Consider the following 14,393-nt stretch of genomic DNA (forward strand, 5'->3'; position numbering starts at 1 on the left):
CTGGAGGTGGAGCCAGCTTCCCCAAAGCATACAGCCTGACAGAAGTTGGGAGATTTATGAAACAAAATCAGGCTTCTGTTTGGAAGGAGGAAAAGGGGGCAAACCAAATTTGTCTGTTATAGCAACTGCTATTCATTTAGATTTCCTAAGCATCTGCTGTGCTTTGAATTATGTGGAGTTGTTTGCCTTTATCCTGATGGCTCCCAACTAATACTCTTTCCTATTTGTTTATAGTTTTATCTCTTTCCTCAGATCTGTTTTCCTTGTTGCTATTATTGTGCTTGTCTCTACATTGTCATCCATCTCCTACACTCTTTTTTTAAAGTCGTCTTTTAATTTTGTTTCTTATCCACTTAGTAGTGAAAAGACTATCCAGCTTCTTAAAAGCTGTGGCTCAAGAGTAATGTAATTCTCTGCAAGGTTTTAAGATTTCTCTTTATGATCTATTTCATGATTATGTTTACTTACTAGATTTTAAAAATTACATCTATAATTTTTAGCCATGGCTTGGGTAGTTACCAACAAGGTTTTCTCTGGAATACAAAAGTACTCCACACTAGTCTTCCAGAACAAAAACTTCTACTGTTATTAAATGATAATAGTGTAATCACAATAACTGGACACTCTATTTACTATATTGTTTTCCTTAAGAGCTTAAGTTTATCAAGCCTATCCTTGTTTCCTTGAGACATGAGGAGAAGAGAAGGATGCTGACCCACAATTTCCTATCTGGGAACAAGTAGAGGCTCTTTAATTTTAGAATGATGAATAACATCAAGTGTATTATGAAGCATTCATTGTGGTAATGTGGCTTCAATTAGCCCAAAAATATTTACTTTCACATACTATATTATGCGAACTCTAAGAGGCATGTTTTCTCACATTGTATCATCTCTGAAATCAGAATGCATCTTGTAATTAATGGTGTCCTACAGTTGCTGTTGGCCCTGTGGCAAATCAGGGTGTAGTGTCTGCATATATTTGATTGTCAATCCTGGAGACATGACTGACCTGCAAACCTTTCACTGTTCTAGTTAGTAAACCATTGAACAGCAAAACATTTAAGGACCTTTAAAGGAAAGAATAATTTTATTGCTGTCCAAAATCTTCTCTCTTGATACTTTCTGTTAAGTTTAAGCTTATAGAATGAGCAATGAAGCTTGGAAAAAATTCCCAGAAACTATAGAGTATTGTTCTTTTAAGAAATGCTGTATTACCTAGGCCCTTGATAGCATGAAAGACAATACTGCATGGAAAACTTGGACATCTGTGCCTGAGTAACAAAGCGATTAAGAAGAGTTGAATGTTGAATGTGAGGAAATTTTAGTAATACCTGAACCAACTTTGATTGCTTGTGTTTTCCTATTTATGTATATATATATATATATGATTTTAAAACTTTCTAAATAATTCTAAAAGAGCTCTTCAATATTTAAAAAATTAAAAATTCAAAGCAATAAGGAATCATTATATTATGGTTTAATTGGCAGTATGTGTTCTTTCACAGTGGTACATAATATGATGCTTCTTATAAGCAGTAGTGTCTTTAGTTTGAAACATGAAACATGGGAGTGGATATTAACATCAAACTAAATTGAATATTGGTATACTGCTGCCTATTATAATTTAACATTTCTCTTCAGAAGAACTAAGGGACAGAGTACATATGCAAGTGAAGTTAACACTACAAGGCAGTGTTTAAAGGATAGAGACCAATATGTGTCAAAAAAAAAAAAAAAGACCAGTATGTGTCTAGTATGCCTCTGGAACCGGTAGCAATAGCTTTACCTGGGAGCTTCTTAGAGTGCACATTCTCAAGCCTCACCCCGACCTGCTGAATTAAAAACTCTGAATGTGGGGCCCGCAACCTGTTATTTCAACAAGCCCTGCAGATGATTTGATTGCAGACTAAAATTTGAGAACCACTGCTCTGGCAGAATTTTGTGGAAGGGAAAAATACTGGTACTGTATATTCCAATCAAGTGTATAAGTGATTTAGAGAGTAAGAAAACACAGATTCTTTAAGTTCAGATGTCATCTGCTAACAGTGTGATTAAGAGAAATGAAGAAATTTACTGTGCTGTGTCTCAGTCTCTCCTAGTATATAGGCAAAGTAATGGAATAGTCTAAAAACTGCATGTCACTTTTGATTGATATTTGATCTTTGTCTTTTTAGCATGATGTATCTCAGACTTTACTCAAGGCAACACTGGACAGTGTTGTAGAAGAATGTGTCAGCTTTGTGGGAGTGGATATTAACATCTGTTCAGAAGTTTTGTTAAGGTGAGACAAGAAGTCTGTGGCTGAAGATCATAGAATCTTGAGTTTAACTGTCAATCCAGTTCAAATTCAGGTAGAACACATGTATGAAGTATAGTCACATTGTCAAGTATAGAAAATCTATGAGTTCATACATTGCTTTAGGTAAACAGAAGAGAAGACATCATTTAAGAAAAGAATTGCAACAATTTGCATTATCATTTTTAATATTGAAAAGTGAAGAGCGTATGGTAACCATTGAGTGCATTAGTGTTGCTAATAGAATTTAAATAAGGTTAACGTTGGAAAGTGCTTTTTTCCACCATGTGAAGGTAGATATTTTTACTAGTTCAGTCTCTTGCATGCATCTGTCAAAGCTGGCAGTAACCAAAAGGTAAATTCTGAGGGTTCTAGGTATGGTTTACCACATTTTTACCTTGATTCCACAAGTTATATATCACAATGTCCATCGTACTCTAGCACATCTTATATACTTTTATCTTTTTTTCCTGTGGTTATAGAAGAGCTGCTTTTTTGTTCATAGTCTTGCATTTATTATACAAGTCTGCTGATTCAGCATGAAATTCAGGGCCTTGGGAAAAGATCAGGACCTTTTTGCTTTGAAACTATTATAGCAGAAAATGTTACTTACATTTTGAGGAGTTGCTTTTCTAACATAGCTACAAACATTCCATAATTCCGTCCATGGAATTCTATAATAGAATTAAGATTCTCTTAAATAATAAGCTTTTACTTAGCACCAAGCAAACTAATGATATAGTTCTTACAGTTTTATACTAACCATATAAATGGATAGGTACCTTTCTATAGTTCATGTCTCGACAGTAACAGAACAGGCTAATAAAAAATACAGGATAGTACAACACACATGTAATGATTGTAACTTCTGCTGCTAACTCACTTGTAAGCTTAACAGAAATAGGCAGAATTATTACTTCATTCAGAAATAGAATGTAACTAGTGTAAAAATACTGTGGGGAACAGTTCTTTTTCTTGTACTAGTAGTAACCAGTTTTCCAGCGTCTTTTATGACAGGTACTGGTTTTGTCATTATTTTGCATTCTGTTGTCCTTCTTGCCTCTTGGCAACTCTTTCCCCTTTGTCTTTTTTACTTAACTACCTTTTTAATTAACTTAAAGGCATATGACAATGTAATTACGGTTTTTTATGATGCATATATTTTATATCTTTGCTTTTTCAGATGAGATCTTCTCTTTGATTTTTCTTAGGACATTATATCTGCCACATTACTCATTTTGTTTATATTTTTAGGCATATTGCAGGACTCAATGCCAACCGAGCCAAAAATATTATTGAATGGCGAGAGAAAAATGGGCCCTTTATCAATCGAGAACAGCTGAAGAAAGTGAAAGGGCTGGGTCCAAAATCCTTCCAACAGTGTGCTGGCTTCATCAGAATCAACCAGGATTATATTCGAACATTTTGCAGGTGATTACTAAGGTGTACACTTTTGGGTCCTTATCAGCTTTGTATTGTAGTGTTACCCATCCTACTCACTGGCATAAGGCCTAGGTGTCCATCTGTTCATTCCTTGATTCGATACATGTTGACTGTCTAATCTGTACTAGGCACTGGGAATACAGCAGTGAACAAAATCAGCACATTCCTTGTTCTCATGTAGTTAAACTTAAATGTGTGAGACGGACAATAAATAGTAAAGTAAATCGTTTCAGCTATAATAAGTTATAAAAAGTAAAACAGAGAGATGTGATGTTGTCTTGGGGAGCAGTACAACTGCTTTATATGAGTTATTCATTGAAAAGTTACTTGAGCCAAGTTTTGAACAAAATGAAGGACCCAGGCACAAAGGGGTTGCAAGGAAAGCATTCCAGGTTGAGCAAATAGTCTGTATGCAAGGTCCTAACTCAAGACCAACTCTGGTGTATTCAGGAAATGAAAATAAGGCCAGTGTGATTGAAGTATCACATGTGGGAAGGACTGGTACAATGTGACAGTGAAGCCTTCACAATGGCCACTTCATATGCACAGCTGTTCCCCTAGGTGTAGTTGGACTTGCCCACTCTCTCTTCACTGAAAACTGACCAGAACATTATCAATTGTGTAAATTAAGAGCTAAAGTATTGCTTTCTAATCCTAGTAGTAGTGCAAAAGCAAAGAAATTGGGTAAATGTCTTAGCATTTTGTAATCATGAAATAATAGCTGTTTATTTATTTGCTACTTTGGGACTACCTGGCTCATTCATACATTTTTCTCTTTTCTTTGGTCAAATTATAATAAAGGTAATATGGAAAAATGATCTTTATTCTGGAAAAGACCCATTAAGGGAAAATCAGCCCCCCTAGATATAGAATACATTATAAAGCTATAGTAATGAAGTAGTTTGGTTTTTATGTAGTAATAGATAGATTAGTCTGAAATCCACTGAAACATAGACAGAATTTGGTTTATGATAAGAGTCAATTAGTGAGGACAATTGATTAATTATCCAATGATTGGCCTTATGACAACTGCTAGGAATTTGGTACGTGTGGGGGAAGCTGTAGTTCCACCTCATACCTTATATCCAGATAAATTCCAGATGGATTGTAAACTGAAGTGGAAAAAGTGAAACTGTAAAAGCACTAGAAGAAAACATGGGTAAATTTTACAGGACATTAGAGTGGTTAAAGTTCTAAGAAGACCACAAAATCCAGTAGCCAGACATGAAAAAAACAGGATAAAATAATCCCATGTTTCTTAGTTTATATGTTTTTTCAACATTTGGTTAGAAAATTCAAACAGTATAAAAAAGAAAAAATGAAAGGGTACCTCAACCTCTCACTTCAAAATAGTCTCATATATTCCTTCCTAAAAGTAAATTTTTATCAGCTTGTGTGTATTATTTTAAAAGGCATATGGAAGGGATCATGCTGCATGCACAAGTTCTGAAAATTGCTTTGTTTCAGTAATGTGTCTTGGAGCTTTTTCCAAAGATTGCATATCAATTTATATCATTCTTTATAATAGTATTTAACTTAAGTGTGCCGTAATTTAATCTATTCAGTGCCCTTTTTGATCAACATTTGGTTTGTTTTAGAGTCTTTAGTTTTTCAACTGATAATGAAGCACTTGAAGATTCATGACTTAAATCTTCTTGATAGAGCATACTTTACTCATACTGGGCTATTGCTGTCTCATTGAATGTTTTTGCTTTGAAATATATTTTGTTTGCTAACTGTGTCACTAAGTTTGCTTTTCAGAATATGCTTGGTATTTTTTATTTTCAAACTTTCTGTGGCATTTAATTTTTTATTTGATTTTTATAAACAAATAGATTTCATGATTTTGCTTAATCTTAATATATTCATATTTATTACATTTATTGATTATTTGGACTTAATTTTCCAACTGTTGTGTTTGCACTTTATTGTGCTTTTATAATTCTTCTCCTTTCATGCTGTTTGTTGGGTTTATCAGTTAACAAGTTTTCTCCTTGTTTTCCCATCTCATCCTTATCTCCCCTTGGTCATTTATCTTACTTCTTCTGGTGATTATCCTTAAATTTGATTTGGGCTGACCTCTGGAGTGTCCGTATCTGTGTCCTCCTGGAAGAAACTACAACCTTAGATCTCTTCCCACCCAGCCTTCCTCCTTTCAACTCTATGTCCCTTGATGGGATGACCTGGGATTTTAGTTTCCAACTGTCCTTTACATGTATTTTTTTTTACATTATTCATAAGCAATTATTTAACTTAGTAAATTGTTATTGTTTCTATGCTCATCACTGTCTCTTGTAGCCAGATTATCATTTTTCTTGAATTCATTGTTTCTGCTGGAGTATATCCTTAAGAATAAATTCTTTTCAGAGAAGATATATGGGTTGTACTTCAGTCTTTAAGTGTCTGAAAATTAATTTGCCCTCATATTTTTGAATGCTAGTTTGGCTTTGCATATTATTCTAGGTTCAAAATCATTTTCATTCAGAACTTTCAAGATATTATTCCAAGTTTCCACACAGTATGTCAAATCTGAGTCTTTTTCCATTCTTCTATTTTTTTTTAAATTTTTTATTAAGGTATTATTGATATACACTCTTATGAAGGTTTCACATGGAAAAACAATGTGGTTACTACATTTACCCATATTATCAAGTCCCCATCCATACCCAAATGCAGTCACTGTCCATCAGTGTAGTAAGATACCACAGATTCACTATTTGCTTTCTCTGTGCTACACTGTTTTCCCGGTGACCCCCCACACCATGTATATGAAACTTAATGCTCCTCAAACCCATCTCCCTCCCTCCCCACCCACCCTACCACATCCCTCTCCTTTGGTAACCAGTAGTCCCTTCTTGGAGTCTGTGAGTCTGTTACTATTTTGTTCCTTCAGTTTTGCTTCTTTGTTATACTCCACAAATGAGGGAAATCATTTGGCACTTGTCTTTCTCCACCTGGCTTCTTTCACTGAGCATAATATCTTCCAGCTCCAGCCATGTTGTTGCAAATGGTAGGATTTGTTTCTTTCTTATGGCTGAATAGTATTCTATTGTGTATATGTACCACATCATCTTTATCCATTCTTCTACTGATGGACACTTAGATTGCTTCCATATCTTGGCTACTGTAAATAGTGCTGCGATAAACATAGGGGTGCATATGTCTTTTTGAGTCTGGGTAAATTCCAAGGAATGGGATTCCTGGATCAAACGGTATTTCTATTTTTAGTTTTTTGAGAAACTTCCATATTGCTTTCCACAATGGTTGAACTAGCTTACATTCCCACCAACAGTTAGGAGGTTTCCCCTTTCTCTGAATCCTCATCTATTTTTAGTTTTTTGAGAAACTTCCATATTGCTTTCCACAATGGTTGAACTAGCTTACATTCCCACCAACAGTTAGGAGGTTTCCCCTTTCTCTGAATCCTCATCAGCATTTGTTGTTCTTAGTCTTTTCGAAGCTGGCCATCCTAACTGGTGTGAGGTGATATCTCATTGTGGTTTTAATTAGCATTTCCCTGATGATTAGTGATGTGGAGCATTTTTTCATGTGTCTGTTGGCCATCTGAATTTCTTCTTTGGAGAATTGTATCTTCATATTCTCTGCCCATTTTTTAATTGGGTTATTTGCTTTTTGGGTGTTGAGGCATGTGAGTTCTTTATATATTTTGGGTGTTAACCCCTTGTCAGATATGTCATTTACAAATATATTCTCCCATACTGTAGGATGCCTTTTTGTTCTGTTGATGGTGTCCTTTGCCATACAGAGACTTTTTAGTTTGATGTAGTCCCATGTGTTCATTTTTGTTTTTGTTTCCCTTGCTCGAGAAGATGGGTTCAGGAAGAAGTTGCTCATGCTTATATTCAGGAGATGTTTGCTTATGTTGTCTTCTAAGAGTTTTATGGTTTCATGACTTACATTCAGGTCTTTGATCCATTTCAAGTTTACTTTTGTGTATGGGGTTAAACAATAATCCAGTTTCATCCTCTTGCATGTAGCTGTCCAGTTTTGCCAACACCAGCTGTTGAAGAGGCTGTCATTTCCCCATTGTTTTTCCATGGCTCCTTTATTGTATATCAATTGGCCATATATGGTTGGGTTTATATCAGGGCTCTCTAGTCTGTTCCATTGGTCTATGGGTCTGTTCTTGTGCCAGAACCAAATTGTCTTGATTACTGTGGCTTTATAGTAGAGCTTGAAGTTGGGGAGCATAATCCCCCCAGCTTTATTCTTCCTTCTCAGGATTGCTTTGGCTATTTGGGGTCTTTTGTGGTTCCATATGAATTTTTTTTGTTGTTATTATCATTAATCTACAATTACATGAAGAACATTATGTTTACTAGGGTCCCCCCGTCACCAAGTCCCCACCACAAACCCCATTACAGTCACTGTCCATCAGCCTAGTAAGATGTGTAGAATCACTACTTTTCTTCTCTATGTTGCACAGCCCTCCCCATTCACCCCCCACAACATTATACATGCTAATTGTAATAGCCCCTTTCTTCTCCATATGAATTTTAGAATGATTTTCTCTAGTTTGTTGAAGAATGCTGTTGGTATTTTGATAGGGTTTGCCTTGAATCTGTAGATTGCTTTAGGCAGAATGGCCATTTTGACAATACTAATTCTTCCTATCCATGAGCACAGGATGTGTTTCCATTTATTGGTATCTTCTTTAATTTCTCTCATGAGTGTCTTGTAGTTTTCAGAGTATAGTTCTTTCACTTTCTTGGTTAGGTTTATTCCTAGGTATTTTATTCTTTTTGATGCAATTGTGAATGGAATTGTTTTCCTGATTTCTCTTTCTGCTAGTTCATTGTTAGTGTATAGGAATGCAACAGATTTCTGTGTATTAGTTTTGTGTCCTGCAACTTTGCTGAATTCATATATTAGATCTAGTAGTTTTTGGAATGGATTCTTTAGGGTTTTTTATATACAGTATCATGTCATCTGCTCCATTCATTCTATTTTTAACTCAGTAGTTTTTCTTAATTTGAGAATTTGTATTTTTCTTCAGCTCTGGGAAATCTCCTCCTCTTTCTCTTTATTTCTCTCCATTTTTCTCTGTTCTCTCCTAGAATGTCAGTTATATAAGATGAATCAGTTAGGAATGTTTTTGGCTTTAATTAACAAAACCCTGTTAACAGTGTTTAAACAGATAAGTAGTAATTTTTATGAAGTGAATGGTCAGAATCTGGTTGTACATATTTGTATGGCAGAGAAATAAGCACATTTTTTGAAGACTTTTTTCTCTTCTACCCAACTTTACCTCCCTCCCGCTCTGTTTTAAATGATTACAGTAGTCAGCAAACAGAATCTGCAGGCCGGATTGAGGGAGTTGCTGTGACATCTTCAGCAGGTGTTGAGGTCACAAATGAGAAGCAGGGCAAGAAAAAGAGCAAAACTGCAGCAAATGTTGTACTGAAGCCAAATCCTTTGGATCAAACTTGTATTCACCCGGAATCATATGACATCGCGATGAGGTAAGTCTGAGGCCTATGTGAGAATTCTCCATGTCCAGAATGAGTTCTCTACAGCAAATGGCTTTTGTTTTGGCATAATGCAGACTTTAAAAATATGACCATGTTTAACATGACAACATTTTTCAGAAGTTCCGCATTGCTGAGTTATGTGGCACATTATTTTATTTCAGTGAGGAATGAAACCATTACTCCTGGAGCAGTGTCAAGCTAATAAACCCTGGTACTAATGGTGAAGTGTGTGTAATGGAAATTGCATGGCACTCTCCTCTTGTTTGTTTTGGAAATTAACAAGACACAAATGACTAGCACCTGGCTTAAAGCTTGTGCTTATCTAAAGATGAAGCTCTTTAGAAAGTAAACAGCCAACTCTCAGATTTCTTAAGAAATATTGCTGTGCTTGGTTATTAGAGTCCAAGAAATGATGTACTTTTAATGAGCATACATAAACACAGAATGGGGGAGGTTTTGGAGTACAAGGGAAAATTTAATGTAAGGTATTAAAAGAAAAAAACTTTAATACCACATTTGATTAGTTCAGAAAATTTTAATTAGGTCAAAAACTATAACTTGCTGCATAACAAAATATTTTAAGGCTTTAGTGAGTTAAATGATAGTTGGTATAAAAATAATATTTTAACTTTCATTGAATCTAATGTGAAATTTTTTTAACTTGTTTTAAAATAATTTGTATTTGATTATTTTAATAAATGTAATTTGTTTCCTTTTAAAAACATTTAAAATTCTAAAGACTACATAGCACATTATAGAAAACTTAGAAATTAGAAAAAAAGAAGCAAAAAAATATTTTGTCAATATCAGAATAAAGGTACCTGTTTTTCTCCCAATATTTCATTATGAAAAAGTTTAAATGTACAGAAAAGTTGAAAAAAAATTTTTACAGTGCATACCTATATACTCACAACTAGATTTTATCATTAAGATTTTACTCTGCTTGTTTTTCCACTTATCTATTCATTTGTTCATCAGTCCCTTTTTTGTAAATGTATTTCAAAGAAAATTGTAGGCATCAATAAGCTTTCAAGTAATACTTCAGCATACATATCATTAGATTTCTATCATTCTTAACAGTTTTTTTTAGGTGAAATTCACATACAATTGAATTTTCTGTATATTAGCTGAATTTTGGCAAAAAAAAAACAACTTATATCTGTGTAACCCAAACCCCTATCAAGATAAAAAAACATTGTCAGCATTGTTCCATTGTACCTCTTCCCAGACAATCCCTGCTCCAGCCTCCTAGAGTTAACCAAGTGTTAGCTTTAAGATTGAGCTTGTCAGTTCCTGTTAAAAAACAAAACAAAACTTGATGGGATTATGATTGGAATTACAGTGAATCTGTAGGTGAATGTAGGAATATTTGTCTTTGTAATATTTATTGAGTCTCTTGATCATGAATTTATTTTTCCATTTATTTAGTAGTTCTCTGATTTCTTTCAACAGTGCTTTTAGTTTCCAGTGACAGGTCTTACGTGTGTTTTATTAAATGTGTTTTATGTTTTTCAACACTGTTATAAGTGGAACTTTAAAATTCATTGCCAATATGTAAAAATACAATTGAATTTTATAATAACTTTGTATCCTGCAGCCTTGCTAATTTCACTTATTATTTCTGCTAGGTATTTGTAGATTTTTAAAGTTTTCCTATGTAAACAATTACCGGCAAATTATCTTTTATTTGTTTTTCTTGTCTATTGCAATGGCCAGAACCTTCAAATTGCATTGAAGAGGAGTGGTGAGAGTGTGTATCCTCATCCTGTTCTCAGTATTAGCACATGATTCTCATTTTTTTAATACAAAAAAAAATTGTAGTCTTATACTGATAGTATTTTCAGTGTTTGTTGTTTAAGAAGATGCATATGCACATGGATTTATAGACTGCTGGCAGCAACTGATGTCTTCGTGGGTACTAAATTAGCATTTTGTTATATGCAAACCAGTGTCTTTTTTTAATGTACATTTTTTTGTTTGTTTCCATAATGTAGTTCTAATATGGCATACAAGTTTTTTAATTTGCTTCCTAATATACCACAAACATTTTGTTTCTGCATATACCTTTTTTAAAAGGTTAAATAATATTCTATCACATGATTGAACCATAATTTAGTAATCATAATACTAGTAGTGGTTCCTAGTGATTCCTAGAAGTGGAATTACTCTGCCAAAGGGTTTGAAAGTTTATGTGGCTCTTGATTTACATTGCCAGGTAACATACTGATTTATAATGCCACCAGCAATGTTCAAAGCTGAGAAATTTGAATTTCTTCTGTCAGATAGGACTTTTCTGCCAATTTCAAATGGGCCAGTTTCTGCATGTGGAGCATAAAAGCCCTAACAGTGACTTCACCCCTCTCTATGCTTCCTTTGGGAGTTAGCCTTGTTTCTCAGAAGCAGGGTATTGTGGGCTATTTCAGGGGAAATTTCTTCTACATGAAGTTCAACTCCTGGCCCTTAAAATGTGGAGACAAGGCTGGTAATTTATGTAATTAAGCTTACCATCCCCATTATCTACTTTGGAAATATGATAGTCATTTCTGGCTTTCAGGTATACTTAGTATAGTCATCACTCAGTGTAGGTAGTTCATACTTTGCTGTAGTGTGTTACCTGTGTCTTCCCAGGAAGAAAAGTCCATTAAGGATATGCTTAGATCAATATTGGTTTGACTTCCACTTCCATAAAGGTAAATTTCATTGTAGTAAATTTCATGTTTTGTTATATCAGAAAACCAGTAGGACCATAAACAGCTTTAAAACCACCCTACCATAATGTCACTCCCGGAAATACAACAAAATGTGAAGGCATTAAGTCTTTTTACTCTTATATTTATGGTGGCCTCACATTCATATTTTAGAAAATTGAAATAATGATATCTTGTAACCTAAATTAGTCATTTAATGGTTTAAAAATCCATTTTTCTTTTTCTTACTATTTTTATTATTTGTATTTCTTTTTAAAATTCTTATTTACATGTAGAGAATCTGTTAAACAGAGTGCTTTCTTGTGTCGGCTGAAATTTTCTGTAGTTTACTGTTTATATCTGCTTATAATGCTATCATGTTTTTGAAACATGAATATTTAAATTTTACAAAGTCAACCTATTATTCTTTTTCTTGCTTTTATACAAACTAGCCTTAAGATACTTAAGATAAGTTCAATGTTACCTATATTTTTTTCATATTCTTTATGGCCTCATTTTTACTCTATGAATTTTATTCTTGATGATTGTATTCATCACTTGGAATATACAAAACACTGTGGTAGGTCCTGAAGAATATACAAATGAATAAAGGTGATCTGTGTTCTCAAGGAGCCTAGCAAAATAGAGAGGCTAAAGCATACTCACAAGGAACCATAACAGAGGTCAATAATTGGTAACTGAACTTTGTGAAGCACAAAAGTTGTTTAGAGGTAAAAGAGCTCTTATCCAGATAGGGGTATCTCAAAAGGTTTCATACAGAGGGTGACACTTGGGCTAGGTCTTTAAGGATATCAACTAATAGAAAGAAAAGAGATGTTTAAAGGGTTGGAGACAGGAAAATACGACTCAGGTCAGGTTTGGGGAGTAGTAAATAGTCCAATAAAAACCATTCATTAAGGGCTTCTTTATTACCAGGCACTGGTAAGAAGAATCTTCATCTAATATAAACCTCACAGCAATCTTATGAGGTTGGTACTATTATTAATCCCACTTCTTTACGTGTTCAGAGTCTCAGGTGGGTGAAGTAAATTGCCCAATATAATTCAGCTGGTGGAACCAAGATTTGATTTCAGATTTGAGACACTCCAAAGCCTGAGCCATTAACTAGGTCACAATTAAAGAACTAGTTTGGAGCCATATTTAAATGTAGTCATAATGGTCTTTTCAGATTAAGGGTATTATACCCTTAAAGATAGTATGTGTTCAGTACTGAACAGTAACAAGGCCTGTGTTAATGTGCTTCTTAAGTAAAAAGAGAGAAAGGAAGGAGGGAGGAAGGGAGGAAGAGAGAAAGGAAAGAAAGAAAGAGAAGGCAACAAGTATCTGAGATGGAATGGAATATGCTAGATTTTAGTGTCATTTTCTGTCAGCATATGGCTGAAATTAGACTCTGCCTTTCCTCTGGAGGAAACATTACCTCCTCCATTAAAGGAAACTTTGCCTTTTTATTTTATTAAGGGATCTGTAGGAAATGGATTCTTCACATGGCGTGTGTAGAATTTTATGCTCTTCTGATACAGATATGATGTTTCCTGAATATTGCCCTAAAAAGAATTCCCTTCCCTTGTTTTTTAGAGTGAGGCATGTGCTTTTCAAAATAGGCAGTTTGATAGTGACCACATTTGGTATATTCTCATTTATGAGAGGGGTGTAGAGTAGGAGTAGCATATTCATCTTAGAAAATGATGCTCTCTCCCCACACTCCTCACAGGTTGCTGCTGAGGACTCTTGACCTTGGCATTCTTTTGGTCTCTCTGTGTCCTAGTTGCCTCACCTCTAAAAGTGAGGGTCAGGGAGCAGGGAGTGACAGCTAAACGAATGAGGTCTTTCAGCTTTACACAGTTGGATGACTGTCTCCTGTATCTTTAATGTCTGCACCCCATGCTCCTTTTGTTTTGGCCGGCAGGCTCACTGTTGCTGTGTTGCCCTGTTCCCTACTCTCTGAAAGTGCAACAGCCACCTTTTGTCCTTCTTCTTAGAACTTCTTCTATCTCATTGCCCCTTCTTTTCATTGCCTACTTCTGAGAAGAGTGATCTGCCTCTAATTCTTGTTTATGTTCTCCTAGTCTCTCTACAGATTGCTTCTATCCTTATCACACTGGTGAAATTACTCTCTCAACTAATGACCTTGATTATCAAAACCAGTGGCCTCTTTTCATCCTTAAACCCACTTACCTATTCCATCAACTTACCTTGTTCTATGATTTTTGTTATCACATTCTAACTTCTCAACTTTTCTTTCTCCTCTGGCCCTCTAAATGTATGTATTTTTCAAGTTTTCTTTAACTTACCCACCTTCTCCTCTTATAATATATACTTCTTGGATGAGTGCATACACTCATGTGATACCTTTTTCTCCCGCCTTGACAGATAATTCTAGTCCTCCATTTCAGCATCTCTAGTCCAGGCCTTTCTCTGAAGCTCTGGCTTGCCCTTTCCATTTGCCTTTGGG

General features: G+C 34.8%; 1 protein-coding gene across 2 annotated transcripts in view; it reads left to right on the top strand.

Moving 5' to 3' along the window:
- The window catches only part of SRBD1 (S1 RNA binding domain 1), a 226,603-nt gene that overhangs the window by 196,559 nt on the left and 15,651 nt on the right, over positions 1-14,393 (top strand). Inside the window, exons 17-19 of one of the 2 annotated variants that reach the window (XM_057497248.1) lie at positions 2,177-2,283; positions 3,553-3,729; positions 9,045-9,224. In XM_057497248.1, the coding sequence (XP_057353231.1) occupies positions 2,177-2,283; positions 3,553-3,729; positions 9,045-9,224 (464 nt within the window). Of the gene's footprint in view, positions 1-2,176; positions 2,284-3,552; positions 3,730-9,041; positions 9,225-14,393 lie in introns of both variants that reach the window. The other variant, XM_057497247.1, reaches the window with a different exon arrangement.

Source organism: Manis pentadactyla, chromosome 2, assembly GCF_030020395.1.
Source record: "Manis pentadactyla isolate mManPen7 chromosome 2, mManPen7.hap1, whole genome shotgun sequence".
Classification (NCBI taxonomy): Eukaryota; Metazoa; Chordata; class Mammalia; order Pholidota; family Manidae; genus Manis; species Manis pentadactyla.